General features: G+C 45.6%; 1 protein-coding gene across 3 annotated transcripts in view; it reads left to right on the forward strand.

The window, feature by feature from the left end:
• The window catches only part of LOC117749660 (partitioning defective 3 homolog), a 309,108-nt gene that overhangs the window by 245,262 nt on the left and 35,910 nt on the right, over positions 1-27,936 (forward strand). The window contains exon 22 of one of the 3 annotated variants that reach the window (XM_034560343.1): positions 4,330-4,368. The exons of the other annotated variants lie outside the window; for them this stretch is intronic. Within the exon in view, the coding sequence (XP_034416234.1) occupies positions 4,330-4,345 (16 nt within the window). The 3' untranslated portion in view covers positions 4,346-4,368. Of the gene's footprint in view, positions 1-4,329; positions 4,369-27,936 lie in introns of those variants that run through there. 3 annotated transcript variants of the gene reach the window in all.

Raw genomic sequence — 27,936 nt, forward strand, 5'->3', positions numbered from 1 at the left:
AGCATCATCTTTGAAAGCGCAATTTGATTGACTGCTGCTCCCATTACCGGGTTTCTAAAGCGCCTTAGAGCATGGGCGAGGAAGAGTCAGAGAGACACCGAGAGGAAGAAGTGGGGTGGGGGAGCAGGGGTGGAAAGAGATACGGAGCTCAGCGGTGCAAAGCCCTTGAAGTCCTCTGCGAACTCAGCAGCTCCAGAGAGGCTGGCAGGCCGGCAGCGATGAGAGAAAAAGAACCCAAAGAGTCCTCACCCACAGAAACACTCACCGTGGTGTTTTCCCCCTTGCTCTCGTCACGCTAATATTCTCTCAGAATCTCCACTTTGCATGGTCTTGAAATTGGATTATGAGGTAGCTAATGCATTTTCCGCAGCTGATAAAAGGTCAGGCTTTTCATCTCTGGAGAAAGTTTGTGAGGCACCCCCACGTTCGTTCCCACCACCTCGCCACTCTCAAGTACCAAGACGTCACCTCGCCATTCCCACAGGGGGAAATTCTTCTCTGCATTTAACCCATCCTCAGTTATTAAGGCAGTGAAGCGCCCGGGGTTCAGTGTCATGTTGAAGGACATTCGACATGCAACTATGGGCAGAGCGGGGATTAAACCGGGTACCTTGTGGTTGCGGGACTACCACTCTCCCCATGAGCTACAGTCGACCCCCAACCCTCTAAGAACAATTCATTTTGTCTGGTTTCTTTTCGACACCGGCACGTTTTTTTTAATGAGACCATCACCGTGCCATTCCAAAGGGGACACCTAATCATTTGGTTTAATCTGTGCTGCCTCCTTTGAAAGGAACATTGGATGACGCGATTAGTTAGTAATGCAGATGGGGAGTGCGTTCTTACAAACCTCGATCAGACAGCCACCAAGCCAATCCGAAGCAATCGCTTTTTTTAATTTATTTTTATCGTTTGCTGTCTCTTATTTGGCCTCTGTAATTAACTCCACAATTAACAATCACTCTCTGTGAATGTTATAGTTTGTATTTTCATTTAGATGCAATCAAAGTGAAATTAACAAAAAATTTTGACTGCAACATCTGTAGCTTTGATTAAATCCTACCTCTCAATAATTCATTGGTAAACAAATGAATCTTTTACGAGCCCTGCATCTGCGTTAAGACTTTAATAACAGCTCGTAAGTCTCTAATAGCGTTTTCTTTTAGTTCTCAAGGGACTCAAATTTATATGTCTAACATCAAGAAGCAGTTTGCTTTAATGCGACACGTACATTAGTGGTAACTAATTACTTTTTACTCACTCATTGGTATCTCTGTTATTCCAGAGTGTTTCGTCTGGCGTATCCAGTTCCTCCCCCTCCTGTGGGCTGCCAAGCTAAACACAACTTCCAGTCGACGCAGACGGTGTTGCGTTTTGTTCCCAGGGCCATGGCAGCATGTTTCGGCGCTGCCTTTTGTTTGCCTCCGACATCCACCAGCGTTTTTCCATTACTCCCCCTGAGTGTCCTTGTGTGGGTGTGAAATTAGTGTCACAGTGAATGCGTGGCGCAGTGCCTTCTCCTGCTCCTAATTGAGAATAGGAAAAAGGACACCGAGGCGTTGGGAAGAGTTCATCTGGGATGTTCGCCCCTGCTGAGAGAGCTACCAGTGTAATGAATGAGGCCGGGTGAATCCTCGGGTTGAGCCATTGTTGTCCTCTGCACCTGGTAAACTAGTGGAGGTGATGCTTCAGGCTCCATGTAAACCCTGCATACAGGTTACGAAATGAGGGTTAGAGTCCAATATACAGGCACATTCTCACACTGACTTTTGCCCTTTCCTACCAGCTTGGTCTGTGCTGTGGCGATAGTGCAAGAGGCCTAATGCACCAAATGCACATCAGCCTTATCGCAGGGGTTGTACACTGATAGCAATGTGTATCTCCCAGGCAAAGCAAATGAATTATTTTTCTGGTCTGTTTTCATTTTTTATTTATTTTTTGCTTCATAGAGGGCCCTGTGGGATGGATGTGATGAGATGGAGGCAATTTATCCTCCTTTGTACCATTACGTTCATTTAAGAAAGCAAACAGCCTGAAAGCAGATCGAGAGAGAGGGGAGGACCCACCTCGCCTTCAACTCTCCATCAAGTAGATCATTGCTCATTGAGGTTGCATGTACAGTATGTATTCTATCAACATCCCTCAAATAGGAAGCCTGGAAGGCATGCATACAGTACTTAATTAATTTAAAGATGAAGGGACAGGGGAGCATGCCATTTACAGCAGGCATGCCCCAGTAGACAAAATGGGGATCGGAGAAGTGGGGGTTGAATATGGCCGAGGGGTACCGAAGCTTCGTTCGCTGATCGGCACCGGAGGGCATCTCGTTCCCGGCAATCAGCAGCTGCAAACAGACAGTTACCGGTAATCCCCCCTCAACTCTCCTGTAGGCTGCCGACGCCTGACAGTGCCACGCCGAGGAGAGATTATCAAAATACATAAATTAACAGGCACATTTTTCCTAGACAATTTAGTGAGAACGCCATGGTTTGTTTTGAAAATGTCAGCAACAGCAACTAATGGGGAACATGGAGAACATGTTGTTAGTAAAGTACTTTTCTCTGAATTTATGCACTGAGAAATCTCTTCTGATTGAATAACACGCCGCGTGGTGCTCCTGCTACGTGAATATGTGGCTCCTTTGTGAGAAACTCTGCTTTTCACATGATGGATAACCCAATTTCATAAACTAATCACGGATTCTCTCCGCTAGCAAGGCATCACTGCGTTCAACCCTGCCGGCCGCAGGTGACTGCGGAGTACCGTGGTGGCAAGCAGATGACTCTCACGCCTCCTCACGTTGCTTTCATCTTCAGTTACGCCGAGTGTAAATACACTTATGCACGAGAAAGTGACCTCATAGCAGCAGGCAGGGACGCTAACTGCTTCATTCTTGACTTCTGTGATCTGATGTTTGCCAGCCAAGGAAGTGATCATGAACTTCATAATGAAAGGGGAGTGTTTAGGGTCTCCCTTCTCTCTGTACATACAACTTGTAGAAGACCACAGAGCAAAAACAGGGCAAAAGAAGGACTGAAATGCAACTGTAGAGCAACAGAACAAAGCACCATAGTACAGCATATTGATAAAAATAGCGGAATAACGGTGAGTACGAAATAAATGATTAGATCAATCATTTTGTTATTGTCAATATTAGTCTTTGTGGATTAGTGTTGTCTGATGATGGAGGTTACTTCCTGACTCTAGGTACTATACTGTATATGTCCATGTTGAAAATATAGCCATCAAAAACGATCAAATAAAGGTTATAAAATCCTATAACTTTAGTTCATAGTAACAGATGACTTGACCAAACCACACCATATTACAACCATATCCATTTAACTGCATATCTCTCTCTCTGAAGTTCATCTTCTCGTTTCATCTCCTCGTCTGCATCCTCAACAAAGGACAGACGAGGAACCACCAATCAGCCTGCCTGCCCTCAGATGCTGGAGAGTACTGTAGTTCAGTTTGTTATTAGATGATGTATCTCCTCTGTTTACAATGCAAGGATTGGTAGTTTGTTGATGTATAATCAGCATTTGCTTGAAACGCCAGTGTTGGTTTAATCGTCTTGACTTGCACTTTCACGTACATCAGAAATTGGACAAAGCAGAACATTAATGGTAGTTTGCATGCTGCCGTAAGCTCTAAAAGGGCTGACTGCTGACCCTCAGCATTCCAAACATCAGGGCCTCAACTATCAGTGTAAATGCCTTCGAGTTGACTGATACGGCAGGAATGGTGGAATAAAAGATATTAGCAGAAAATGTGCGATTGGCACCTATAATATTTAATCAGTGGTTCAGGTATCGTCTTTAACCACCAGTATATTACAATACACTACATTCATAAAACACATTTGACCATAACCTCTTACTGTTGTCCCTCATTGTAATGACAGAACCCACACATATACAGACTACAAATCCATACCATTATTAATGGACGAGGACACTAAATAGTATAGACAGAAGAGATCTAGGCCTAAAGGTTCAGGACTAACCAGTGGCTCCTGCATCAATTACCAGACTGTGTCCTCAACACTATTTTCTAAGTGGTCGCCGGGGTCCAGCTGTATCACGAAGTTAGTCCATTCTAATCGAAAAGTCAGCCGGTGTGTACAGGGCACATAATTAAATGTACCTTGCCCACATCTGAGCCAGCGAGCATGTGCACTCAACACCGAACGGCATTAGTACTCTCTATTTTAAGAGCAGTATCCATATTCCTTTGTCAGACCACGCCATTGTCGATCCAATCCCCGCGCCTTGAACAAGCTCCCAGCGGCAAATCGGATCTCAGTGAGAGCCTTTGTAATTACAGGGAGCTGAATGGGTGAATACGTCCCAAATCCGCAAGACCATCCAGCGACACATTCCATCTGTCTTAAGCCCCCCGTCCAACATTCGTGATCAACTCACGAGGAGGTATTGAAATAGTGCACACCACCACCTTCTTTTCTGCTCTTGATATGCGAATTCTTTGAAGTCTTTTAAAAGTTTTGGACAAAATTTGTCTTTACCGTGTCATGAAAAATTAAGGCTTTTCACATAAATTAGGGAGGAATAATTGTTCTGGTATAATGGGATTCTGTTCTAATTTAATAGGTTGATAACATTGCTGTGGCGATGAACACTCCTTGTAGACATACACATTGTAGACAGCTACAGTATATTATGAAGAAACAGTGTCACATAAAATAAAAGTTCATAAAATGCCAACGCAGAGAGAACATGTACATGTAATGTAATTGCGAAAACTACGTTTTAAAAATATCAATAATGTTCATGTTAATACATTTTATCACGGGACATTCTTCGTTTGGTTTTCATGTTACACATCTGGCTTCATGTTTTTGGAAAGCCAGATCGTTTTCTGACTTGCATGTCAGCAGAGGGAATAACCTGTGGCCATGCAGTGAACATGGGGCTCATTCCTTTACTATTACCCCGTCATCTCACACAGGTAAGATATAATTAAACCAGAATATACCAAGGGAAGCCCGGGGGCTTCTCTCTGCGTTTCTCTCCCCAGTACAGACTGTGCTGGGTCCAGGACTCGGCTGTAGCAAAATGGGACAAGAACTCGGTTAGGTCCCCTGAGACGGACCTGTTGGACCTAATACAACTCTGTGGGGGCCAATAGACATCTCTAATGCCATCAGCATGCCTGTAAAAATGCTCTTAGCCCCTTGCAGCAGCGTAATGGCAGCACATGGCCTCATTGGTCCGCTGTAATGCTCCATGATGTCATCACGGATCATCGTGGGGCCAACGGTCTTAGAGTCGGGCAGTTTTCCGAGGAAAAGCAAGCATATTCGAGGGAATCACATTCGGTTTCCATTGCATCCGCTGTGATTGGTGGGGTTTGTTTTGCGCCAGAAGAAATTACTGGGGAAGTTAATAACCAAAGGCTTTTAACCTAGTCAGCCCTATTGAATTGGTTCACTGATTGAACCGAACGCTGTGTAGGTCTCTAGCAATAAGCTCAGCTTTTCCTCTCCCTTGCCCTTCTCCTACACCGAGTATCCAGCTTTACATTAATTAAACCTTGTGTTGAAAATGGTTTGGAACATATTCTGTTGAAGAACAATGGTTTTTACATTTTATCCGTTCATAGCTAGGAGAGTGTAAAATATCTGCGTTATTGTTGGTTATTACCACTTAAAAACACTCATCGATCCACCGTCCCTGAGCTGCTCAGCCTCTACCGCTGATGGTCTGTAAGCTCCCCGTCGAGAGATGTCATCCCAGAAACACTTGTCTTCTCGGCCGTGATTAAACATAAAGAATAATCCCCATCCTGCAGTTATATGGCCGTCATTAAAGGCTCACTGCCGGGCCGACCTGCAGTCGCTTTCACCCGGGATAATGGCCATGTTTTAGTGATAGTCAGGGACGTCAATTAACATCCACATTGCTTTTATGACCTCTATAGGAAGTTGTGGTTTATCCATTGCATGTCGGTAAGGCCGACTCGGTGATAAAGCCTGTGATTTCAAAGCAGTTTATGGCGGGAGTATTTTATTTGTATTGTGGCGTGCATGTACGTGAGCGCACAGCCATGTCTGAGAGCAGACGTCTGGTCCCGCTCTCGCTCCGGCACGTGTCAGCATCTGTCATTTATTAATAATGTATCACAACGGACTGAGAGATGATTGTGCAGGATGACTTTAATAGAGCGCCTGATAGTGGGGCTTAAGAGTCCTGACTGGAAACAGAGTGGTTCTTGGATGATGAAGCTGACTGAAAAAAAAACGTCTGGAGCGAGTACGGTTACATCCGTACAATTACTTCCTCGTGAACTGAGGTAATGCCCTTTCAAATGCGTGCCTCATGTGTAATTATGGTATTTAGGTTGCACGCCTCCACAGGGAGGTCAGAGGTCAGGGACAGCTGTAAAACAACACCTTGAGACCAAGTAACTGCTCGCTTGGGTTCAGACATGGTCAGTTTTAAGTTATTGTAGTAGGAACATTTTCAGGTCTGTATTTGTCATATGTACAAGAGTTATAGTGGAGCAGTCGTTAGCAATGAAATGTTGGTTCTCCCTCCAACAAGGTTACTACAAAATGTATGAAAGAAAAACATGCGTCATCTTCCCCACAATGATTTAAGGGAAGAAAGCAGTGGTTTTGTACGTTTTTCTTCCATAAAAATAGCTTATGCTTAACATTCATGAGGTCTGAGCAATTTATCTAAAACATATCTTGTTTTATATACATTCCTGTTCGTGCCAGTGTGATTATGAAAGAAACAACTTACACAAGATAGAAATGTCATCACTGTTACTTTTCTTATGTCAAAGCTTTGCTATTGTCATAATTAGGTTGTTTTAAAAAGTATCCTTGTTGGTGAATTTAAAGAAGATCCAAAACCTGAAAGATTAGCATATTGACAGTACCCTTTTTTAAGGGGCATTCCACTGATCAGTTGTCTGTAGTAACATAACTACTACTGCTACTGCTACTGCTACTACTACTACTGCTACTAATACTACTACTACTACTACTGCTACTACTACTACTACTACTACTGCTACTACTACTACTACTACTACTACTACTACTACTACTACTACTACTACTACTGCTACTACTACTACTACTACTACTACTACTACTGCTACTACTACTACTACTACTACTACTACTACTACTACTGCTACTAATACTAATACTACTACTACTACTGCTACTGCTACTACTGCTACTGCTACTGCTACTACTGCTACTGCTACTAATACTACTACTAATACTACTACTACTACTACTACTGCTACTGCTACTACTGCTACTGCTACTGCTACTACTGCTACTGCTACTAATACTACTACTAATACTACTACTACTACTGCTACTGCTACTGCTACTGCTACTGCTACTACTACTGCTACTACTGCTACTGCTACTGCTACTGCTACTACTACTACTACTACTGCTACTGCTACTACTGCTACTACTACTACTTCTTCTACTACTGCTACTACTACTACTGCCACTACTGCTACTGCTACTTCCACTACTACTACTACTGCTACTACTGCTACTACTGCTACTACTACTACTTCTTCTACTACTGCTACTACTACTACTACCACTACTGCTACTTCAACTTCCACTACTACTACTACTGCTATTACTACTGCTACTGCTACTACTACTGATGATACTTTTTCTACTACTACTGCTAATACTACTGCTGCTACTACTACTACTACTACTACTACTACTATTACAGCCTGTACACACATCTTTGTAGTGCCATTTGTTGCTCTAAAGCTTTCTGTATTCTGACCAAAATATCCCTAATGATGCCAGGGTTATTGTCTAGAGGCTTGCAATTGGGTGGAGTTAGTAATTCGTGAGCTTTTACGAAACAGGGATGTTAAAATGAAATATGCCGAGTTCTGTCGGGGAATTGGAAGATCACTGTTTTTACACAGAACTAAAAGTGTGTGTATCCCCGCTTCTGACAAGCTCATATAGGCAATTATTTAAAAATCAGTGCGTCTCAATTATTAATTTCTTATTGATCCTTTTAGTGAGATGTACATCTGTTCATGACATAGATAAGAAAATAAATGCCTGTTTAACGATCTATAACAATGGCCATTCTAAGTTCCACACAGTTTGTGCTGTCATACAATTCCTAATCTTCCCCTGTTGGGACAAGAAAATCTGTCTGCTGGAGGATCATGTATAAACTCTTGTTATGGCTGTTGTCTCACGATGTGTCTTCTTAATCACAGTAAATCTCAGCAGACATCTGTTTCACAGCAGAGCCTGAGTCATGGATATCGCGAGGTGCTACATTGTCAAAGCGTATACCATCACAGTGGAAGGATTCTCTCCGTCTGGTGAGATCATAAACTGCGAGATGGAGGGGTTAGAGATTTCGTCATGGGCCGCAGTGCCTATGCATTCCCTAAAGTAGCTTTCATCTTTATCATGACAGCTCGATATTCATGCTAGTCTGTAACAAACTTCTTATTATGTGTGCCACCGAATTCATCAACGTGTTTTTCAGCACGGGAAGAACCACTCGTCTGTTATTCAAAGAGCATCATGCCATTTTGCAAAACGAACAAAACTTGATATCATTGCTATTATTATTTATTCCTCAGAATGTTCTCTATAATTTTTCGACGCTTACAAAACTCTTTGGACTTTGCGCAGGACCGATAACATCATACATTTATAGCAGCAGCTCCAACCCTGCAGCAAAAGTTATTCATAAAAGTGATTTAAGACAAGTGTAATGCATTTATCTCTTTCAAAGATATTGGGAGTGTGCTCAGAATATAGAAAAGGCTGTGACAGCTCCAGTTAAAAAAAAGATGGTACATTTCTATTTTTTTGCGTTTTTGCTTCATTAATGCCCCCTTTTCTTAGTCCACATCACATTCTGTTTCCCCCTTCTTCCTGTTGCGTACCCATGCCAGGGAAACTATCGGAGCCATAATGAGCATGTTCACTAAAGCCCTGATTCATCGGAACAAAGAGCGGCGGAGAGAGCGAGGGAGAAGGATGGATGACAAGGGGGAGAGAGGGAGAATAAGAGAGAGGGAGGAGATGCTGGAGTGTACCCTTGAATGGATTTGGACTGTAAACCCCTACAGCTTCCTCCTCCTCTGGCTGTATTTTTCCTAATAGTCTCTTGGGCTATTTCTGGGTTCCTTTTTAAATGGGAGATGGGTGGGAGTGAATGCAGTGGAGGGTTGGTGTGTGTGTGTGTGTGTGTGTGTGTGTGTGTGTGTGTGTGAGAGAGAGTAGGGGCTCTCTGTTGCCAGTGGAGACAAGAAAAGAGATGCATACACACAGAGACACACACACACACACACACACACACTCAAACCCTGAATGTGGAACCTCTAAAGCTGATTAGTCAAACTTGTGATTTCCAATTTCAAACCCGCGACACAAATCCCGCACTTAATATTCATGCAGAAAGTAGTGAGGGCCCCCTCGCTGTCCCGCGCTGCCGCAGGGCTGCGGGTCGGGTAGTGGGTGAGTGGGTGAGTGGGTGAGGAGGGTGGGGGGGTTGGGTCGGTTGCCTTTTAATCAGCTTAGTTAAAAGGATGGAGATGAGGAAAAAGAGGAGGATGACAGGGAAAGAGAAAAGAGAGTGGTGTTTTTGGTTGGTCTCATTGGTGTCTGTCTGCAGCCCCCCCCCCACATACACACACACACACACACAGGGAGAAGTTCTTATCTGGGCGGTGCAGAGTGACAGGATGAGCACCCAGTAACTCACACACCCACCTCTCATGTCTCATTCGATCTGCTGGCCCAGAGGTGGCCAAAACTAACAGACAACAAAATGTCTGGGTTTTTTTATGAAATAGTTCACGGCACGTCTTTTATCGTTTGCGTCTGCGTTTGTGCGTACTTGTGGGCCCGCTCACGCTCTCGTCAGACAGCACACACATCATAAACAGGATTAGGGCCGCATCTGACAGACGTCGTCTCTGTTTAAGCGAGAGTGACTTCAGCGGTGCCAGTGTTTGTGTGACTCCTCCGTCTGTGTCTTTTAACCTTGTAATCGGGATGGCGTGCTGTGTCATCACCACTTCCACCCCCACCCCCGGGGAGATAGATGAGAGAGCTGGGAACAATGGAGGGATGAGAGAAAGGGAGGCATATAAGGGACATGTCCAACCAAAGCAAGAGGGCATGTAAAAGTGTTGCATGCCACAGGTACTAGTACTGGGAACCAAATAGCCGATGAATGAGCCATGCAAACATGACTGAAGCATCTGATGCCAAATAGCTAAAAAGAGTTCAGTGGTCTGTCTGAACTATTGAACTATTGTAATGCTCGCTGTGTGTCAACATTGACATTATTCTTGATTGAGGTTAGGTTGATCAGGGTGCTCTTTTGTAGTCATATTAGTTATTCCTTCATTCTTCTTGGCTTGCTTGTAGTGGGCGGGGTTTATCAATTAACACTATTAGCACTGCATCGGGTTATCCCAATTTAAGGGCCACCTTTGAGGGCACATTTTCTCCACTTGAAGGTGCCCTAGAGTGAACTTAATTTTGTTTTCTTTACTGGAAGGGCACCCTAGAGGGCACTTTATCATGTTTTCTCCATTTAAAAGCACCCTGGAGGGCACTGTATCACGTTTTCTCCACTGGAAGGGCTTTTTTCCCCTATTTTCTCTACCATGGGGGGAACACTTTACCTTATTTAACTTTTAATAAGCACCTATTGAAGCAAGAGCCAGGGAGAATGAGGAGCAGACACCCCAGGGAAGACACAGCTGGAGAGATATAAACACAGAGAGAGTCAATGAATGAGCACTTTCTTTTCTCTAAAAAAACAAAAACTAGAGGGTGAGAAAAAGAAGGAAAAAAAAGAAATTGCAAAAGAAGAAAGAGGCAGTGAAACAAACAGAGGTGGACAAAAAGACAAAGATTAACCCAGGAGAAGAGAACACAAGGAGGCGAGCGGACCTCCACCTCCCAGAGAGCGAGAGTGATTGCATCGAGGAGCACCTCAACCCTACCGCACCTCCCCGCCGAGGCCACCGCCATAGACTCCCATCCCATCATTCATCTGGACATAGCGGAGCGGTGCGCGATGTTTCCAGTCCCCACCACACTCCATAACTCAGCCCCTCTTCTCCAGAGAGACGCTCCGTAAACACCACCTCCCCCCGCCTCGCTCTCATCACTCCCATCAGTCCGTCCTTAAAACAACCATCGGAGATATGGGAAGCAGCGGCCGGCGGCCGGAAGCGTAACTCTCCACATATCTACCAGCCTCATCCCTGCAGAAAGAATGTGGCAGACATGCGGACGGAGCTGCTCCTCAGGGAGACTTCAGGAAAAATGGCAGCAATAGAGTCTACAGGGGCTATAATTCACCAGGCGGGCTCCACGATGCTGTGACATGGTTATTAGCCATATAAACTAGAGCTGTCACCGTGTCATTATTGCTCACATCCATGTGAGACCATCCTTTTTTTCCTTTTTTATTTACTTATTTCTTTTTAACCTGCTTCGGGGCCCCACTGCTGATAATTCTTTGTTTGTTTCACGGCAGCGCGATTGATGCCTCGGGCCAAATGCGTTTGCCTTACTTTTGTGGCGGTTTGGCTTTGTTTCCCCCACTATCTGACTGAGTAAACACACACACACACACACACACACACACACACACACACACTGGCACATTGCACAGGACGTAGATGTTAATTAGGTGGCCGTGTGCCTCCAGCGGAGGAGCCCTTCATGTGTCGACTCCATTTCCTACAGGTTCACTGAGTCCTCTGCACAACTGCTCACAGCATTACATCATTTATTGATGAAGACGCAGTTAATTATCTCACACATCTGTGTTTATAAGTCTGCCTGTCAACGTGATTGAGGAGCTGAAGTTAATGAATGGGATTGGTGCACGACAACATTTCAAAGGTAGCAACAATGTTGTGTTTTTTTTAATCTCATTAACATATAGCAGATAACTTAGACTTCACTTGGCTTGTATGCGATTCTAGATATCAAACAATACAAAAAAGCACAACAGAACAAGTTATGTAATGTTTTTTGGAGTCATCTTTTTGAGGGGTCACAGAGTTTACACAAAAGCGTCCTCCATCACCCGACCAACATCATCACGGTTATCCCACATTGGGCTTAAAGCATCACATCTTTTTTTGGTTAGCCAATATTGGGAATTAAAAATTAGGATATCTCGGCCTGGACCACACTGTCTCTAATCTCTCTCTTGTGACTTCCACAAGTCTAATGTTTAAACAGTGGTGGGCAATATAACCTTCATATTTTGGTGCCTGATGATGTCTTTTGTTTGAAATGTTTTGCAGATAACACGGAAATGTGTCATCAGGTCAGTAATACATGGTGCACACATAATATTGAGCCACCCATCTCAAACATGAATTCTAATTGCCACGATTTTTAATTGGCCCCGCAGAATCATAGACCAAAGGCTTCTTGTCTGACCTTTGAAACCCACAAATGGCAACAGTTCCTCCAATCGCCCTGTTGAAGCCTTGAAACTTGGTGCAGATTAATTATGGAATTGGAATTAAGAGGTGCAAAATAACAGAGACTTCCAGCCAGTGAACATAACAAATGAATGCCATTTAGTTGAGTAAATAGGTGTGTAGTGTATGAATTATTACTCTCCTTGTTTAGTAGCCAGTGTGTGATTTATACAACAGGATTATGAACACTGTATCTTGCTTATAGCTGTCAGCTTTAAAGAACTCAGCCATGCTTTTATATTGTTTATCCATTCAGCGCGCTGTCGTGACGGTATCTAAATGCACCACATCAGGAACAAGTCTCCCCTCCAGGTTTGGGAGTCTATTTTATGTGCTGAGTAGCAGCGAGGTCAGGGTCTCTGTGGCTGGTGAGATAAATAGAGTGTTAGTCAGTGTTTACACCTGGGTCAGAGTGATATATGTCCCCCCAGGTTGAAAGAGACCCAGAGATCTCATTCTCCTACTCATCTGCAGTCAAACAGCAGCCCATCATTCCAGAGATATGACCGGGAGTTATGGGCTGTGGCTTTGATGTATGCTGAACAGAGAGGAGACGGGACAAGTGAGACGATTTATGAACAGGCACATGTGATGTCATAATATCTGCTTTGCGTTTGTGCAATCGCTTTTTGTCATATTACATTTTTGGTCTGTTTAGAATATGTAGAAAAGACAACCAAAGCTCATGTTTATTGAATGCATTGTAGCTCTGTGAGAATATACTGAACGCGCACCTTACAGCCCAAGTTGATGTCGCCTTATAACAACCAGAGGACGAAAACAATATTGCCCTGTGGGCAAAAGCGGTAGTGTTTTCAAGCACGCGCAGTCCGGGTTTTGGGTCGCCATCAATATGGTGGTGTTGGCTCCCAGCCCTCCACCTCCCGCTTGAGTCCCCGACTGGCAGGTCGAAGGCAGCAGCGAAACCCGGCTCTGGGTCCGTCAGTGGCATCTTGTTCTTCACTCTCTTCAGTTCCAACGTTTTGAAAAATGTATCCACTTTCAAAAGTTAAATAATAAGAGAAAGATCAGTACTCCACGACTGCTAGATAGGTGGGGATGGTACATGAGTTGCCTATGCCACCATGACTGCATGAAGGTGGTTGCATAGGACAGAAACATCTCCCATAAAACACAGTTACTACGTTGAACCTGTCAAATACTTCACTGATCAGTATAAAACATCATTAAATGATGGCAAGCATCAAATAGACATCAGTAAAATGTGATCATTTAAACAATAAATCTCACTATACATTAACATGTAATGCGATATAAATACACCATAATTTTAGTTGCACTTAACTTGAGTGGTTTATTTAATAAGGTACCATTTAATAAAGCTCATCAGGTGAACACTTTGGGTCCAGGCCATTTTGATGTTTGAACCTCCGTTCTAAATGACCCAGTAACAATAACCTTTTCCAGGGCTGGTTTTCTGACTTATTTCTCCTCTTCACCTTTAGCAGCCCCTCGTCTCCTCCTCATCTTTCTCTCTCACTCTATCACTCTCTCTCTCCTTCTGACTCCCTCCTTCACACTCTCGGAATGACGCACACACACACTCTTCCATGCAGGGTGGCTTCGGCGCCCTGAGGAGTCGCTGTCAATCACCCGTCAGGCTCCCAGGTCAATTTGCCAGGTTGCCAAATGTGTCATATCAGTGTGCTCCCCGGTGTCAAGAGCCCTCATTATAGGCCAAAGGCTAAACCAAGGAAGTGAACGCGGCTTTCCTCGTCATTATTTCCAGTCCCCCGTGACCCCCTAACCTCTTTGTGCTCTCGCTGCCCCTCGACACCGCCATCCCCCATACCTGGCCATAACAACGGTACAACCTTTAACCAACCATACGGGCATGACCCTGTTTCCCTGCAGGCCGCAGCCCCTATGCTGCCTGATAATGCCTCTGCCTTCTTCTCCCCTAAATCTCTTCCCTCGCCTCCCTCTTTCTCTTACCCTTCCAAGGCGCCCCGAGGAGCTATAGTGACAAAGAGAAGTGCTGGACAAGGGGCCTCAGAGTAGTGTTTTCCCACAATGCACTTTGCACTATATAGTGTCAGAGAGATAGGGAACTAACTTGGTGCTTTGTCAGATGCTGAAAAGCTCAGCCAGCAAAGCATTTGATTTATTTGTTCAAGGGACACCAATTGGGAACATGTGATAGCAGCATCACCTCTTGTCATGGGAAATGCTGCAAAACGTTGTGTGTTGAAGAAGTGAGTTGTGAGCTAAGGCACTGTATCAATGTGATCAGTGGGAGCTGCCCCGCAGCATGTGGAGCTTCTCGTCGTCGGCCAGGTACCGTGACACCACAAACGCATCGGCGGCAGATTTATTTCACCCCAGATTAATAAGTCACAAATCAATTAACTGTCATCGCAGCATCTGTCTGATTAATCGCTCGTAATTAGCCCGTAGGTGTAACAGAGCCGTCCTCTGTTATCTGCCCGCCTGCGTGCGGCGGCCAGGCTGGCTGATGTGAGTTTGAGATGGCTTCCCTGCACATTAGCCTAACACAATTAAACTAATTATTGATTTTTGTTTCGCCTCAGCGCAATTCACGGCCCAGATAGCAAGAGCTCTGTAAAATAAGGCCCTGATTTCTGGGTAGATTAAAGGAGGCGACTAGAGGCGTGTAACTTTAGAGCGCTGTTTGTGTTGAACCCCTCAAGGCTGTCAGGGGTTTCATATTATATGGGAGATACATACAGAGGAGTAAACAAGGTTATCAGCAGACCTTGATGGCTTCACCTCACAAACACAAAGGCTTCAGTGTTTGTTTATCGGAAAACAAATGAATCGCAAACGGCATCTGTGCGTCCTTGGTGTGAGCTTAGTCACGGTTACATAACCGGTGATCAACACCACACATTATACATTGAATTAATGAACACCGCTCAAATGAACAGGATCTCACCTGGACAGGGTCAAAGCTGCACAGCCACAATGCAGTAGGGGGGGGGAGGGGGGGGGGGGGGGGGGGGACGACGGGGGGGGGGGGGACGGACGGACGGATAAACTACACAAAAAGAAAAATACTGTGTGCAAATGTTTTGCATCAACACTATTCATACCGGCAGTGATGTTCATTTGCAATAGATTTGTAAGCTAATAAATTTGTTTCCTATTTGAAAAGGGCTCAGATTGAATTTGAGTTACCAGTGGTATATTTAACGTTTACATCAAGGGCTTTTATTGTGAAAGGTATGAAGTTATTGCCAAGGTGAACAACATCTCAGTTTCAGTTTTTGGTTTCACTATCCCTCTAAATTGCCACTATAGGGAGCAATAGCATTAGAACAATAAAATGTTAAGGCCAAAAATTCTCACATTTTCACAGTTTCATGATTTTTACTTTAACATGGTAAATAGTAGACCAACTCGCTTATCATTTGGAACCTTACTGATGGATTTTGAGATAGACCTTTTTTTAAATAAATAAACTAATAATGGACGTAAGCAAAATGTTAATAACATTTTATTATTATATTATTTATTATAGAAACTTTATATTATGCGACAGTTTCTTCCGCATAATAGATTCTTCACAAAATGTCAGACAGAGCCTCATTATTCTAAAGATCACTAATTTGTCTTGCCGTGATCTCAGTCACATTATTGTGGCCAGCCCTTCAGTAAACCCAGTGTAATCTCATCGTATCTTAATGTGCCACTGTAGGCACAATTACATGCAAAGGGCGAGCGTGTATGTTTGGCCCCGCGCGTGTGAGAATGTCAAGTGGCTTTAACCCAGAGGCTCATTCATCTTTGCCACCTCCTCCATTCACCTCGACACATGCCAGAGTCGAGGTGAGCGGCGCTGCGTGTAAAGCCCTGCCCCTCACGGATAAGCCTCCTTCAGTCCCACATATGGTGCTTGACCGCAACGGGAGGAGAACAAAACAGGAAGTGTGTCGGGAGAGAGTCAAAGACTAGAGAGCATTCTTAAAGCGGTGAGGAGGCGCGCTAATCCCTCCTCCCCTACCAGGTGCTGAGAGAGGAGATAACCTGGGAGACAATGGCAACAAACCGGCCTTCTCCATATGGACCTGTGTGTGCGGATGTGTGTGTGCTAAGCAGCGGGGAGGCGGCGGGCTGAGTGACTGGCTGGCTGGGAGGGTGGAGGGGGAAAGAGAGAGTGAGAGAGAGAGAGAGAGAGAGAACAAGAGTAAGTGAGAGGGAGGGGGATCCTTTTGTCTTTGTTTTGCAGACCCAAACAGGGATTAGTGGCTTGCTGACGTCTTCTGTCACTGGCCACACTGGGGCGGCTGTTAGGGGGGCCACGGCTCAATGAAAGTGACCGCGTTGAGAGTGACCCGCCCCGGATTACAGCCTCGCTGACTGATCCGTGTCTGAGGGCTACTGGCATGACCCCGACGGCTGCTGAAAACTCGACTTCACCATCAAAGCACCCTCGATGAATTTACACTCCACATCAGCTAGGAAGTCAGAACATGTAGTCGTTGATAATAAACACTTTGTGGCCTTAAAAGAAGGCAAAAATATGTGTTGAAGAGATTGGGGGGTCTCCAGTCAGTAACTCACAACCACAGGCGTTGACAGGGCGTCTCCCAGTGATATACCAGCCATCACATGTGAGCCACCCAGCAACTTGAACATTACACACTATAGCCACAAATATGCAAAAAGAAAGATATCATCTTTTTTTAATCAAACTGCAGTATCACGAGAATGAATTACATTTCAGTTTAAAAATGGCTTAAGGCAATGGGACCTCATCCAAAGTGAATGAAAATCTGTGGAGAGGTCACCAGCTTTCAATGAGAAGTTACTTTACTAAACGTGCTGAACAAGTGCAATTGATGAATGTATTGTGGAAGCAAACCTAATAAATGTAATGACTGATAACAGTGAAGCTCTTGCCTGGACTAAATCATATCCGAGTTCCCCCATATTGTATTTATTACAATATTTAGGAACTAAAGGGAGATCATATTTGCAAAATGAGTCATGCTTAGTGATGGAGATAATAAGATGTTATAGAATGTGCACAGCTGTGGCTCCCAGCTCGCCTTTTAACTGAAAATGACAGCCCAACACCAGTGAAGGGTAGGTCACCCCAGATCCCTTTGTAAATACCCCCGGAAAAATGAAACAGGCGTGTGTGATGGTGGCTTTGAAGGGGCCCGTCACATTCGATTCATTATAACAAAAAAGACCTGATAAAAGTGCAGTGTGGCAAGTTTCCCAACCTACCCCACACAGGCATTCGTATATCTGGCAGCCCCCACTGTGAATTCTCTGTTTCATGCCTCCACCGTGTGAAAAAGTGAACCTCTGTCTACGGGACTCAGCACTCTATACCTTTATAAGCGTACCAGGCAGAGACCAAAGACAATGAGGCCTCTTTGTTTCTTTTTGCTTTTCATCTTCTGACTTGATTTGCCGTCAGCAGTGTCAGATTACAGGCCAATCACTTTTCGCTTCAACCGAGATTATTATGCTTTCTTTTTGTTCCTTCTTCTCTTTTATTGCCTTTAGACACATTACGAGTTGGTTAGCTCAAACTTTTGCAATAGAAAAGTTTTCACCGATAATTGCCGTGTTTTATGATTCGGTTTATCTGCAACTTTTTGTATATTTCTACGCGTGTTTGAAAAGGACCACTTGAGAGGGGGAAATGCAGGTGAGAGTCCAGACGAAGGGAGAGATAACGTAGGAGGGAGGCAAAGATACAGTGAACCGAGTTGGCTACATCAAGGCCGTATTTTACACTCCAAGAGGAGGGTGTGTTTTCTTTATCATACATTTTCCTCCTGCTGATAGGGAGAGAGTGGGGTGATATGGCGATAAAACCACATGCCTGGCGAGATAGGACATGACATAAACTTGGCCCCTACTCGAATGCCTTTCCACTTTTCACCCTCACACCGGGCCAATGTTTTTTTTAGTTGTTTTTTTAGCATGGAACATGAGCAAGCAGAGATACGCCACATTATCCTCTGAGACATTTTGCAACAGCAGAGCTTAAATCAAGTCCCGGCGATAAGATCGCACTTCTGATAGAATCCTTGGATGACATAGAAGCCCTACTCTTTTCCATAGGTGTACAAATGTTGCCCTGGCCAATGGGAAAGGTTATCTACCAGTAGACACCGCGTGTCAAGTGAACAGCGCGTCCATTGTCGCGTCAGTGAATGCCACACAAAAGCCACCTTTCTTTTCCCTTTGCTTTCGCACCACTCCGTTTATTTGTTTAACGAGTAGCCACAAAAAGAGCCGAGACTATCAGCGCGGCGGATGCCGTCTCTATTTATTCCTTTTAAATCAAGGCTTGCTTTGTTTGGCCAGCGCAGACATGAGCGATGACCATCAAATGTCGTGGTCTGCTGGGTATCAGTGTTCACGGACGTCCCCGGGCCTGTCCCCAGCACACGATAGCGTCACAACGTCCACCTTGTCCGACCGCTGTGGGAAGCGCATCGAGCTCCACAAGGCCCGAGGGTGCGCACCACAAACAGAAACCACCGATACAAATGGAAAAGCATCACAGAGCCAACCAGTTTATGAAATGTTGCTGCTTTGGAGAACTAGCCGTGGCTTGTTGAGCAAAATCCCATAATGAGGCATGTGTTTACTTGCAGACAAGAAAGAGGTGTTGCAAACGCCCTCTTCTTCTGGTTTATCTTGTTTGAATGGTGGTATTTCTCTCCAGTCTGATTGCACTGCGCCGCGTTCTCCTTGCATCCGAAGCCGATGCCCGTCATGAACATTGACGCTTAACAGGGCGCGTGACAAAGCGCAGTCACGGTCCCACACCAGGTGTCAGGGAATATTCTCAGGTATCTAAATCCAGACCGTGGCTGGTTGCGCTGCAGATAGTCGAGACGGTGGTTTCGCAGACACCGTTTTTTTTTTTCTTCCAGTGCTCGGTTCCGCTAGCCTAGCACTCCTTTTCTCTTGGTTTGATCTTGGGTGACAACTGAGGGCCCTTTGCAGACGGGAAAAGAAGCAGGCAGCACGGCACGCCGAGAAGGTGGCTTTGATAGTTGAAATTAATGAGGCTGGATATGTTTGGCTTCGCTCATTATGCCGTCACAGAGACCCCAAACCCCAGTGGGCCCCGGAGCTCTGCTTCTCGTCTTTGTGCCGTGATCTCCCTCTGTCTCCTGATTTAGAGCCTCCTCCACTCTTTTCTCCCTCTCCCGTAACTACTTCTCTCCATCTCCCTCCACCCACCTACCTCGTGTGCGAGATAATACAATCAGCCGTGCGTGGTGAGAACAATAAGTGTGTTGTGTCGGGCTGAGGCGAAGCAGACACCCCTTCAAAGCCACCTTTACGTTCCACTTCAGCCCCTAACTGCATGCGGCTGGAGGACGGCAGCGAGGGGTTGAGCGGCTAGAACTTTTTCCTCTGTCTGTCAGAGGAAGCGACCAGGGCCCGCAGATGTGCATTTTGTACCGCTCTGCAAGTTATGTGTGTTTGTGTTTCCAGTGCACAAACTCGTACTTCTAATTGAGAGAGGGAAAGTATTTTTGTGCGAGACTTGACGCCTCCCAGAATGAGGCCAAACAAAAAGCACCCCGTCTCATGGTCTTCTCTCGTGTGTGTGTGTGTGTGTTGGTGTGTGTGCCGGTGATTGTGTGTGTTAAGGGCTTGAGGTAGGTCCTGAGATAAGGGGAACATCTGTTAGTCTGTCTTTATCTCTGGCAGAGCTCCTGGCACACCATAGTAAGAAGCCCCATCTAATCAGAGCAGGCACAGAGTCAGCGTGGCTGCCAGCTCTGTGGCCCGTCCCTGGCACCGGCACACACACACACACACACACACACACACACACACACACACACACACACAGAGAGACTCATGCAGAAGGAGACCGATTTTTTTTAAATTTCCAGTTGCTATCTTTACACTTTGTCCTGTTTTGGCAACATGCGGTCATTGAATGTCTCGTGGTTTTGGTTGTTTTTTAAAAATGTTTTATTCATGCAAAGAATCGGTAGTGAGCATAGCATGCATGTTGTTTTTCCTTCAGCGGCCTGATTTACTTTTACATGCACACCTGGAGCTGCACACTGCTGTATATTCTCACTACTCGTGGCACAGTCCAAGTGTTGTGCTTGAGGGTATCTTAAAGGTGGTTGTTTTTGCATTCTTTTCATTATCATCCCGGCCAGTCACTAACCAGCCTGCCTTTCTGCCCTCTGGGCTGAACATCCTCAAGCCGCAGCAGTCGACTTTGGCCTCCAGAAAAGAAAAACCCAGTGTGTCATTACCGCTGCCATTTTACGCCCCGTCGTTCTGCCCTGTGTTTTGCCTTCCCCTTTTAGCAGTGCTGATCATTTTCAGCTGGAGCAGTCGAACATACTGATCACGCTCCTTGACATAAATTGTCTGATATTGACTGCAAGCTGGTCTCGCTGTGGATCGACATCGATTTAGGTCGTTTTTTCCCATCTAGAGTAATCGCTTCGCTCTGTGTGTGTGTGAGTGTGTGTGTGTGTGGGTGTGTGTGTGTGTGTGTGTGGGAGTGTGGGTGTGTGTGTGTCAGGTTAACCAACAGTAGCACCAACCCTGCAGTGCAGTGTGGATCTGGTCCTTAGGAGGTCTAATGAATGTAGGTGGGCCTTGTCACCGCGCGTCGCCCTGCCGATCATGAGAGGCGACAGGTTTTTGCAGATGTGGCGACTCCCTGCGGGAAAAGGGAAGCAGCGGGCACCCTGGGGCACACACACACACACATACACACACACACACACACACACACACACATACACATATTTTCACCGTTTGCACAGTAAGACTGATGAACATGCACACAGAGTTGTGGTCAAGGGGTAGTAATCGCACCCTTTCATCAACGCTTAGCAATCAAAGCGACGTGCTTTCTAGTCCGGAGCAGCCAGAAGCCGCGGTGGAAGTTTCTAGACGGATCCGAAAAGCCCTCTAAGGGCACACGTGAGTTCATTGAATCACTTCTAACCCATGATGCATGCATATTCTCACGTAGCGTGTGTTCCATCTCATACAGGTTGCCAATTACTAATAATACAGTGTCTATTTGTTGTTAGTGTCGTGGCTTTTGGACCCACGCTCTCGGCAGAGAATGCGGCTGTTTTGTATTCTCCAACATTCAGGCATTCATTTTCATTTTAATAACTGAGGGAAATTATTGGCACCAGGAGATACCATCTTTCATTCGCTATATAACTGTGAGTCAAAGATTATTATTTCCCCTCTCATCTCCGTAATGAAAATGTATTCCAACTAGAGGGGCCTGTGTTTATGGGAATTAATTCACGTGTGAATGGGTGGCGGTGATAGAAACGCAAGCCGACATTCGAATTACGCGTCCTGCAATTGGGGGTGGGGGTGGCGGGTAGGGGCGGGGTAATAGGGAATCATGACTGTGTGAACTGTTTGTCCGCTTTTCTTTTTGTAGCTTTTCTTTTTCTTTTACGGAATTGTAGTTTATTTTTTGTTATCTTCTACTTGTTATCTTCTACTTGGATTCAATTATGTCTGGAAAATCACTCCATTTCATTCCACATTTGATCCCAGAAGATGCCACAACCCGGTTTAACCAGCAAAATGAGTCCCACCTGTAGCAGACTTATCTCCTGACAAGCCAACACATGGACATTCCCAAATATGGGCTGCTGATTCACTATTCTCAAAAGTCAAAAGTCACCCCCATAATGACTTAACTATAATGCAATTTTCTTTTTTTCTATTTGTCCCTACCATGTCAGCTCTCACAGACCTTTAAACCCCCCCAACCCACCTCCCCCCACACACACACACACACACACACACACACACACACACACAGCTCTGCTGCCTTTGTTATGCTGAGTCTTAACATGTGTCACTTTAACTGCAGCGCCGTTTTCCCTGCCCGGTTAAGATAAATGGCAATTTGAAGCCCCGCTTGTCGGAAGAAATTACGGCATCGCATCTCACTTTGGAGAAAAGCCAGAAGTCAGTCATGTTTACACACATGTCGTCTAAAGCCGGACTTTAAAAAGACAGCCCTCCTTTTTTCCCCGAGTAAACACTCTGGGATTTAAGAGATTGAGGTGAACTGAAAGTCTCTTTGTGACTCGGGGGGACAGAAGTTAAGGGTATAGGGAAGCTTATGGCCGCCTTGTCAGAACTGGTCCATAGAGAGAAAAGCAAAACAGGCTTGTGCATCCACGTGACTGGGTGTGCCTTTACAAATAGTGTTACTGTATACCTAAAAAAATTAAAACTTGCATTGCATGACCATTCTTTATTTTAAGCATCACTTATACTTTCATGACTGCTTTGGCCCCAACAAACCTGTACTCCAACTCGACTGGACCGGCACTGGCACTGACTTGGCACCGTTGACTACCGCCCCGCACGTGCATGCGTTCATGTCCTCCGAACAAATCACATCTGTCATTGGTCTGACTTTGAAAAGGCCCTTCGCCTGTCGACACATCTAGGTTCAGACGCACCCTCTCCCCCGGCTCGGCCGTACAGGTTGATTGGAAACACAGAAATGCAGCAACAAGGCCCAAAGCCCCGGCACTTTGAAACCTTCCAAGCTCATACCTCTGGAGGGAGGCAGGCGTGGAGGAGATAAGGCTAAGCCTCTACCTCTGGGGGTTTTCTCTCTCTCCTATGCTCCCTTACCTGTTTGCAGTGGGCTGAGGTGGGGAAGGGGGGTTGAGATATCCACAGGTGTCCTCTTGTGAGCCTTTGACGAGCCTCCTCGTAAAGTTACCGTGACGGAGATCTCGCGCTCACTTGTGTGACTCGAGCAACCTTGAAGCAATAGAGCCGTTAGTCACCTAATGCGGACCTGCTCTGACCGGCTTCACTCACGCGAGTGCTTCAGCAAGAGATAAAGATTCATTAGCCGTTAGAAAGACACACCTCGGAGACGAGAGCACAGCATGTTCGCTGAGGACGCTGTTCTTTAGTGCAAGCTTGTGTGTTCGCCTCCGTGTTGTTTCTATGGGAACCCGGGGCTTGTCGTCAGGTTCAAGGTATTTCTGTCATCTGAGTGAAGTACTTGCCCTCTGGTAGCTATCATCAGTGGCACAGGTGGTAGACTGTAGCCATCAGCTACTGCTGCTCTCTGCAGATGTATTGTCGCTCGTTGGTTCGGCTCCTGACATCTGTTTGCTCCCTTTCTAGGACTCTAATAAGTCACTGAGCAGTTTTCATAAATGTCTCCTTTTTTCTATTTTTTTCCTCTCAAGATGTACCTTTTACAACACTGCAGAAAGTGATATCACATGGCACACCCCTTTTCCCTGGCCTGAGTGGTCCAGTGTGATGCCACACATGGAGGGGAAGCGCTGCGTTTTCTTTGTTCAGCCGAGCACAAGGGGGGGGGGCTCACTGGTCATAGTTCAAAGAAATACGCCGAGCGGTTTGAAGACAACTGTTAAAAATACAGCTGAATCATTTAACAAACCAGGGCACACAACAACATGCGTCTATTTAAAAGAAAAATAATGTAATAAGCGACAGTGCACATTAATACAAATATTTCTGTAAATGTGCCAGAGTTAGCCAAGAGGCTGTTTTTCATCTGTAGTCCCAAGAGGCAGATGTTATGAAACAAACCTAAAAACGTTGGCTATGTTCTCAGTGCATAGCCAGCGGCAAGCTTGGTGTCTGTTAAGAGGGCGTGACACAGGAACTAAAGTCATGCTGTCACACACACACCGGCAAACACCAACCTTCCCGAATACAAACATCTCCTCATCCCCAGTAGATACATACATTATGTATTGTATTGCCACGGTTACATCGTAAACATACACAATTCCTCCCGCTCTACCTGGAGCCATATTATGCATTATGTGAACACATACTACATTTCATATGATAATGTGAAGCGTGACCTCCACAAACAAACCTCGGCTGCGCTGCATGCACGTCCATCGGATTTGTACACAATTTGCACTTCAGCGGTTGTGCGGCGGCGTACAATTTTCACCGGCGCGGCGTGCGCGATGACATGCGGGTAGCAATGCACATCGGCAGGCAGAGCGCCGTGTCTGCACGCGCACACACTTCTGACACATCAGGCAGTAGGCGCACGCTCTTTCACAGTCCAGAGTGGCTTCACAGCCTGTGATTTAACGGTCATTTTGTTGGCTGCAATAGCATCCTCTCCCATCCCCTGGTGCCCAGTGGTGAAATAACAGGCTCTGGGCTCATCCACAAAACCCACAGGACCACACTTGAATCATTGCTACAATTTGAGCTATCAAATCATAATGGGAGGATGAGATTGCCTTTCTCTTTCCTCGGTGTGTGTGTGTGTGTGTGTGTGTGTGTGTGTGTGTGTGTGTGTGTGTGTGTGTGTGTGTGTGTGTGTGAACGTGTACATGGTGGGCAGCTAAGCAGGTTTATATTCTCCGGGCCTGTAGGCTCGGATTAATGTGTTTAGATAGCTGACATTTGTTCCCCTATATTCCAACTGAGGAGGAGGTGGTTTTTCTTTGTTGTTTTGCTGTTTTTTTGCCTTCAGAGCTCCCTGTCTTAATTAGAAGAAACTGTTGCCTTTCCTCTGGATCTACCTCTCCTTCCTCTCCTTTTGCTTGGATAAAAGTTGCCTTGTCCTTTACGCGGTCCAAAAGAGTGCATCATTTCACACCTTTTTACTTCTCCGTTACCTTGACAGCCTGCGCGGGTCATTGTCTAGCACGGTGTCCTTGTTCGGTCGACATGTCGGGGAATTCAGGATTTTCAGACAAGACACAAATGAGTCGTCTCCACATTCAGTATTTCTCATGACATCACTTTGTGCAGAGCGCCATGGCTACCCTTTGTGTCTGGCTGCCATGGCTCTGTGTGTGTGTGTGATATTTGACACACTGCCCTTGACACTGGTAGCCCTAGCGCCAGGGCCATCTTGACGTCACCTCCCTCTCATGTGTGCGCGTAGCTCGTACTGCATCCCCCGTGCTCTTATGATGGCCTCTCTTTGATGTGTCAAAATCACACGACAAGTTACAAGATATCAGCGGTGAAGGAAAAGACGGACAAAAGGGGGGGGGGGGGCAGAAAGCAATGGACGATTGCCCTTTGCCCCACGGACACTGTTATTACATCGCTGCCTGTGCCACCACAAGAGCAGCGAGGGCAATCTTTCCTCCGTGAATGGATTGTAATTTACTATGAGCTTTGTGAAGGCAAGCCCTTCTCTTCTGCTCGGGCTAATGATCGCCTTTGAGAGAGGAGCAGCCGCCGCACTTTTCGCCACAATCCTTATTCCGCTCGCATTGATCCCCTGCCTATTTTCACACAGTAATGGATGGCTTTGTCCCTCCCTCGCTACTGTTAGTACAAATAATTACGAATCAATATGCACTCAAGGCCCCACATCAGAATATAATTTTAACACATGATTTATTTCCACCAATGCCAGTCCCTCCCATGTGCATGAAGTCGATGGCGGGGTGTTCTGTGAGCGACTCCCTTCTCCCAGCCTGCGTGATCAATCAGAGCAATCAGCTAAGGACTGAACAAAACTGCAGCTCTAATGGCACCTGTGTACGTAGGTGAGTCTTCACCCAGGCGGACATCCCTGACAGTAATTACACACAAAAACGGAGCCATGTTTGTGCACCAATACAGAATGACAGGTCTTTGCCTGACGTGTTTTGCCACAGTGAATATGTAAATAATTGCTGTTTTCATTATTGATAAGAAGACTGAAATATATACATTGTACACCTTAATATTAGCCGTGCAAAACCTTTGGAGCGACTGCAATGAGGTCTAAAATTGCTCTGTTAAGTCATCAAACTAAGATTCTAAACCTGCCTTGTCGTGGAGTTCATATCAACATCATTGAGCTCCGAGCTCAGAGGCCAGCACACTTATCTCTCTGCTCCCCGGCCCCGTCAGGATCGGTGAAATGTCATGCAGTGTTACTCACTCCGACGACGTGTGTGTGTGTGTGTGTGTGTGTGTGAGCTCGGGCTTGTCATTTGACATTTTGGCAGACAGAAAAGCCGGCTCACTTTGAATCAGACTCGGAGCGTTCCACCTGCCTTCGAGTTTCCGCTCATCCGTCCGCAGCAGCAGCCTCTGCTGTCACACGGAGGTGTGAAGGGTCACTCAGACCATCCCTCTGCCCTCTACAGACAATAAGAAGGGCACAAATGTGGGGCATGAAGGCAAACCAACGCTCATTTGATTTGACCACACCCCTCCGGCGCACACATGAAAGTTTATTTCTTGCAATCCAAAAGATTCTTGGAGCACTAAAGTTTTTCTAGGAATACCTTTGAAACGGCATTTGGAGCACTTTGCAATTACATTGTTAAAGGGTCAGCTGCTCTTTAAGTATGGATGATCTTTGGTAAGTTAAAAACAGTCCTTGGATACCTCAGAAAGACAAATTAACTAAATATACCGTGTGTGACGATTTGATCGATACTGGAGATAAACCTCCATCATAGGTGCACAGCTAATATGTAATATCTAAGAAATATCCTATGGCCGTATAATCATTCATGTCTTTTGGGGTGGTGATGATGTGTATGTCCCAAACCAATTGTAGCTTACGTCATTATTGGCTTGACAAAGGTGTTGGGGCAGGCGGGAGGGTCCAGGGGCAGACGTCCTGGGTGAATGTCAACCATTGTGGAGTCTGGGGAGTCACAGAGATGTTGCAGATGTTGTCAAACTGGTTAAGAAAAGGCAAACAGTAAGTACAATAGAGTCTTTGTGACACTTCCCAGACGTGGTGTCGGTTTGAAACAGTCAAAGGAACACTTACCCAACACTCATTTTCATTCCTGACACCTCATCACACATCTTTTGGCACGCGTCACCATTGGGTTGATATTGTGTGGTCTGTTTCTGCTATAACTCCAATTCAAACGCTCAGTTTCAGCTTCTAAACGGATAAGCAATTGACGTTGAAGAACAAAGAAAGTGCTGTTGGCACATGTTGATGTTTTGATCATTGACTGTCTTCGGTCTCTCCGGGCTACAGCAAGCGTGATCAGAAAGATGTAATGACATTCGTAAGAGCTATACGAACTCCATCCCAAGGACGCGCATATCCCCTAAAGGCAGAAGAACACTCACGAGCATACACTCCATGGACATACAGTACACTCGGAGCAGAGTCTCTATGTGCTGGAGACAGACTCGGGCACTGTCTGCTGGGGCAAGTGAGGGACTACTGGAGAGATACAAAGAGAGAGAGAGAGAGTGTGTGTGTGTGTGTGTGTGTGTGTGTGTGTGTGTGTGTGTGTGTGTGTGTGTGTGTGTGTGTGTGTCTTAGCAGACAGAGAGTCGGGCAGCCATCTGAGCAAAGTCCTGGATCTTCTTCCTGTGTCTCACACCCACAAACCCTCTCTCTCAAGAAAAAGAAGCACACATTAACACATTTCTTGGTGTAGAACGGCCTGTGACGCCGCTCGTTTCAACAGGATTACGCTCTTT

This window comes from Cyclopterus lumpus, chromosome 20 (genome assembly GCF_009769545.1).
Source record: "Cyclopterus lumpus isolate fCycLum1 chromosome 20, fCycLum1.pri, whole genome shotgun sequence".
Classification (NCBI taxonomy): domain Eukaryota; kingdom Metazoa; phylum Chordata; class Actinopteri; order Perciformes; family Cyclopteridae; genus Cyclopterus; species Cyclopterus lumpus.